Below are 5,589 nucleotides of genomic sequence, written 5' to 3'. Positions count from 1 at the left end.
GATCTGAAAATTGAAGCTATAAAAAGGAATAATTTTATAAAGGAGTAATTTTAGGTAACATTATCATTAAGCAAGAAGGATGAGAGCAAGCTATAATTCAAAGAGAAAAGAAATACAATTTAAAATAAGAGCTTGCAACATGTTTAAATTGTACCTGTTCTACAGTTGCTCTGTCTGCCTTATCTTTGATGCGATACCTAACCAAAAACAAAAAAGTAGAGTTGACATACTCAAAATTCAGTGAGAAAAGCCAAAATAAAAAGCTTCTAAAAGTAAATCATTTCATAAAAATTCCTAAGTATGTAGTTTCTTTAATAAATTTTATGATCTGATTGTAGATTCTTCACTCAGTGAAACTTCCTTCATTTCCCCTGAATGTGCAATTCAGTTCTCTAGGGTGAAAGTATATATGCACTAAAAAAGAAAGAAGTCTATCCATATGCTAGAAGCATTAAATAAAAGGGCAGCTGGAGTAAAGTGAACTATGCTGAAAAAAAGAAAACACTGAGTCTGCTTGTACTGTTCTTCAAATCCTTAATGATTCTATTTGTACAGAATTAGAATCACTTACAAGGCTTTCTCTTTATAGCCATTTTTCACAGTAACACAAGTTTTTTAACCATTTCAAGACAGTCTTCAAACACAGGCTCTGATTTGCTTCAGCTCACATACTAGGTGACTCAATCTAGCATCTTAACCTAAACTAATAAAGATTCCAACAGACACTCAGTGAAATAGCAAATGACTACACGGTGTTTCCCACAAAGTTGGTATCTCTTGGACACATCAATAAAACAGAAGATAGATGGTTTTTAAGTCCAGTTCTAACACTGTTAGTTGTATGATGTTAATGTCATTTTCTATAATATAGCAATAATACTTTACAGTTATTAGCATATAACAGAAGTTATGCCAGATCTTATACAATTGGCTTTGAGAACAGAAGTGTAAATGGAAACAGTTCTCAGTTATATCATCATTTAGTTTTTAGTCTTCCCTTTAATTTTTAAAAATAGTTCATGGAAGGGAACGATTCTTAATAAATTCTAAAAAGGGGGCTAGACAGTTAGCTTGGTTGGTTAGAGCTCAGCCTTATAACATTGAGGTCAAAGTTTGGTTCCCAGTACTGGCCAGCCACCCCCCAAAGTAAATAAACAAATAAATTCTAAAAAGGGAACATTTTTATACATTTTAGTTAAACTGAAATCTACAAACACTGTTACCCTCATGAGAACACATCTGTGAACTTCATAAGATTATAGTTTTACCATATATTTCTTAAGAAGACTCATTTAATATTTTCAATTTAGAAAGCACAGGTTACCTTCATTTAAGCTTAAAAAAAAAATTGTCTTAAGTATACAAGTGAACATCCCTTGTAAAAGAATTATAACCAAGATCCTATTTACTCTAGACTTAGTCTCTATCATTCCTGTTTTATCATTAAAATGTTACTTACATATCTGCTTCCTTTTGTCTAGACTTTTCGGTGACTTTATTTATGACAGAATCAGTAACATTTAGCTTATCTAAAAATATAAGAAACCCACAATGTAAACAAAATATAAGGCAAAAAGACATTAACAGTCTCAATGAATAGGACACTTCTCTCCCCTTCCTTCTCTTCTATATTTTCTGAATATTTTATTATAGATAGGATATATATTAGTAATGAACAAAATTTTTTAATGCTCTTAAAGGTGATCAGTAAGTTTTACTTCCTGCCTAACAAATGTTGTCACTTTCATCACTACAGCTGTAATTTTGGGGCCACAGAATTCTAGGTGCAGAAATCCCTCAAAAATACCATGTTTGCATAAGTTAAATTTCAGACACTTGTTAATAGTTTGTATGACTAATATAGATAATATAATTGCCTGAATTAAAAGTTTAATTCTAAAAACTTCAGTTTTATTTCAAGTTATAGGTCTATGAAGACCCTACAATACTTGTGCTAATTGAACGTGTACTGACAGCTTATACGGGAAACACGGTGCTAGGTTTATAACAATGAGTTAAGATCTGTAAGAATAGAAAGATGACCTTGCATTTTCTAAGAGGTGATTCAAATCAACATTCTGATTTCTTGCATTCAAAAGCTCACTAAGTGATGAACACCTACATAAAAAGTCTCTAGTAAAATAAAATGCAACTCTAGTATTTACAACATCCTACCACAAAATCTAATACAGAACAGACAATAACTTACATGGGTATCTATAACTTCATATTCCTACAACGGGTGAGAAAACAGAACTAAAAAAGCATAAGCTAAAGTCTTTCCTTGAAGCCACATTTTTAAATCACTAAAAGTTTTTATTTTCTCTAAATATTATTATTGAGTCAATAACACTTGAACATATTAATTTCTTGATCTAATAAAACTGTATAACACTTTGTGGTTTTTGAAGAATTTTCTCATAGCCCAGCGAGGTAATACATTTTATAAACTCACCTAGATTAATTTTATTCTCAAATTTCCGTAAGACCTTGTCTGCTGGTGTAGACATTTTGGCTGAACTGCAGTTGGAAGTCTGTCGATTTGCCTAAAAGAAATGAGTTCCAGAGTCTAAGGCACTAGTTTTAAATACAAACCTAAAGGTTCATCATCATAGTTAGTTCATAGTTAGCTGTTAAAGCATCAATACTTAGAGGTGTATACTAAGGAAAGGTAAGAATCAGTCAAATTACATTCACTTAAGAAATTCTTTAAAAAGGCATTTGAAATAGAAGAAGGTTAAAGCTACTGGCTAGAACAAAGAGTGCATAATCTGGATTCTATTTTTTTTTCCTTCTCTAATGATGTATTTCTAGTACTATAAATAACAAAATTAAATGCATTTTTCTAATTTGGCAGGCTTATATATTTAAAATTTGAGAGGTTTATAGATTTAAAATTTCATTTACCACCAAAGTGTATAATGATAAAGAGATAAGACCAACATTAAACTAATTCAGAACTTCATTTTGGGCCCAATATCTCAAGAAAGGAAAAGATTAATTATAAAGCTTAGCACTTAGACTGGTGCTATGTACTATCTTAAATAATGGCAAAAAGAGAAGAAAGAGGTCCAGGGTTTAATCCCTGTACCAGTCAGCTGCCAGCAAAAAAAAAAAAAAGGGAAGAAAATGGAGACAAATCCAAAACCTGTAAGTAAGAGAATATAGTAGGAATAACAAGGGGCAATAACAATCACTGATCCAATGTTGTTATCTCAGCATGGAACTTTTGATGGAAGAAAATGGAGACAAATCCAAAACCGGTAAGTAAGAGAATATAGTAGGAATAACAAGGGGCAATAACAATCACTGATCCAATGTTGTTATCTCAGCATGGAACTTTTGATGCTGTTTCTTGTTTGTATATAACTTAATTAAAAATTTTTTCTATTAAATTTAACTTTTAAAATAATTTTAAATTAAAATAACCTTATCATGTTCACAATAGAAAACACAGGTAAAACTTTAATCACCTATAATCCCAGCACCCAAAGATAAGTTACATTTAAGCACATACACAAGTACCTCTAGTCTTTTTTTCTAGTTTTCTTTAAAAGGATTACACTCTATGATGAAATTGCTCAAATCTCACCAATGAATCAATGGAGGAGTTACTATAAAAAGACCACAAATGTGAAATTTCTTGGATTATTTTAAAAATGCATGCATTCTGGTCCATGATATAGCTGTTTTAATATTCAAAGGAATATCATTGGTTTTTTCCCCCTCCATCTTTCTCTGTAACCTTCATACTCCAGGAAGACACACCATGTTAATCCTATGGTACTGCAAACTCCTGACACACTTAGTACTTCCAGTTTGACAAGTAGGCTCTACATGGTTTGGTTACTGTTTTTTACACATGGTAGATGATGGCAGACCAGAACATATTCCCACATCATTAATGCAGTCTTCCATTGCAACATATTTTATGGCTGCATAATGACCCATTGTGTGAATCAGTCCCCTAGTAAAATTAATCAAGGTCCAAAGTTGTTTCCAGTGTTCCTCAACCATAAACAATCCTGGAGGATTATTCTTGTAACTAAAGTTTTTATCACATACTAGTTTACCCTCCAAATAATTGGACCTATTTACTTGACCACAAATAACATACTTTGTGTCTTTGTCAGTTTCATAGGTGAAAAAATGGCATCTCTACATATTTAATTTGTATTTCTTTAATTACTAATGAGGATGAACTTTTCCACCAAGTTTCTTAACAATTTCTAGTAAACTGCCTATTCATGTCCTTTCCTGTGCAGATTTTTAAGCTCATAATCCTAAAACACCTTAAATAATTCTTTTTAAATTTACTGACTATGAAAAGAACTCAAACCCAGGAAATTACCATAAATATAGAAAGGAGGAAGAGTGGAAGTCAATAAAGGTGGGGGCTACAGGAAAATATAACCTTAAAAAAATCTCTGTTATTCAATTCCAGAACCACAAAACATCCCTTAAAAACAGAAGACATAAGCAGACTAAATAAACACACACAAAATCATTAATAAAATACCTGTGGGTTACTTCCTCCATTCCAGACAGAACCCTTGGTGAGTTTTCCAGCTCTATCATCCCAGTCCCAATCTTCATCATCACAGTCCTCCTCCTCATCTTCTACCTCACCTTCACCCTCCTCATTCACATTATCTTGAAGGCCTTCAAATACAATGTCATCCTCCTCTTTGATTGTCTTCAAGTCTATATTTTCACTAGAAATAACAATATTTTGGCATTTTACACATACTCTAAGTGGACTCACATATATGTTTACTTATAATAGATTATATATCAATAAATCTGAAAGGTTCCCTTACAATATATCTCTCAATAAGCTCAATCTTCTTAATCACATGTTATCCTGTTTTTCAGTTCTGTTACAGTTGTTTGCTTATTCTCCATGCCCAAGTCCTACTAGGGAAGTACACCACCTGTTAAATACACTTCTGCCTTAAGTTAAAATTTACATTGTTATCTTCTCTGCTGAATGAACTGACTCTGATCAGTACACCAAACCCAACTCTAGAAATTATTCTCAGAGCTGTTTTAAGAGAAAAAAAAAAGCTTTCTGACAAAATTTGGGAATAAGTCTAAGGCAGCTTTACGTTGAACCCAATACCACTTTGCAACAAAAGGAGCTGTAACAGGATTTGTGTTACACAGAGAACTACAAATCTCCCTTGTTCACCAACGGAAGGAATGGTGAATAAAGGGCCAGGCCAAGCACTACGAGACAAGTAGGCTGGGTATAAGACAATTGTCAAACTGACAGAAGAGGTCCAGGTTAAAAAGAGCACACTCATAAGGTGGTTCTTTTGTTTTGTTTGCCATGTGAGAATTTAGACCCAGTGTTGCCAGATCTTCTAAGTTTTTCAAGAGAAGCCAGAAATCTGAATTTTTGTGTAAAATCTTCCACTTAATTGGCATATTCAATTTTTACAAAGCACTGTACATACCAAACAAAACATGTCTGCAGGCCAAATTCAACAGAGGTGCTACCAGTTTCGACCTCTTATGTAGAGAATAAGATCAGAAATCATATAAAACAACTGATAATATGTATTACCAGCTTAAAAACAGACATGA

At 32.6% G+C, this 5,589-nt stretch overlaps 1 protein-coding gene across 4 annotated transcripts in view; it reads right to left on the bottom strand.

Moving 5' to 3' along the window:
• Positions 1–5,589, bottom strand: part of RIOK1 (RIO kinase 1) — a 25,403-nt gene that overhangs the window by 17,385 nt on the left and 2,429 nt on the right. Inside the window, exons 2-5 of one of the 4 annotated variants that reach the window (XM_008580088.1) lie at positions 4,520–4,715; positions 2,456–2,546; positions 1,460–1,529; positions 155–197 (exon numbers count right to left, since the gene is read on the bottom strand). In XM_008580088.1, the coding sequence (XP_008578310.1) occupies positions 155–197; positions 1,460–1,529; positions 2,456–2,546; positions 4,520–4,715 (400 nt within the window). Of the gene's footprint in view, positions 1–154; positions 198–1,459; positions 1,530–2,455; positions 2,547–4,519; positions 4,716–5,589 lie in introns of those variants that run through there. The other 3 variants (XM_008580089.1, XM_008580090.1, XM_008580091.1) reach the window with 3 other exon arrangements.

Source organism: Galeopterus variegatus, unplaced genomic scaffold, assembly GCF_000696425.1.
Source record: "Galeopterus variegatus unplaced genomic scaffold, G_variegatus-3.0.2 Scaffold2016, whole genome shotgun sequence".
In the NCBI taxonomy this organism is placed as follows: Eukaryota; Metazoa; Chordata; class Mammalia; order Dermoptera; family Cynocephalidae; genus Galeopterus; species Galeopterus variegatus.
Note: the sequence above shows the minus strand (reverse complement) of the source record. Positions and strands in the feature narration are given on the sequence as shown.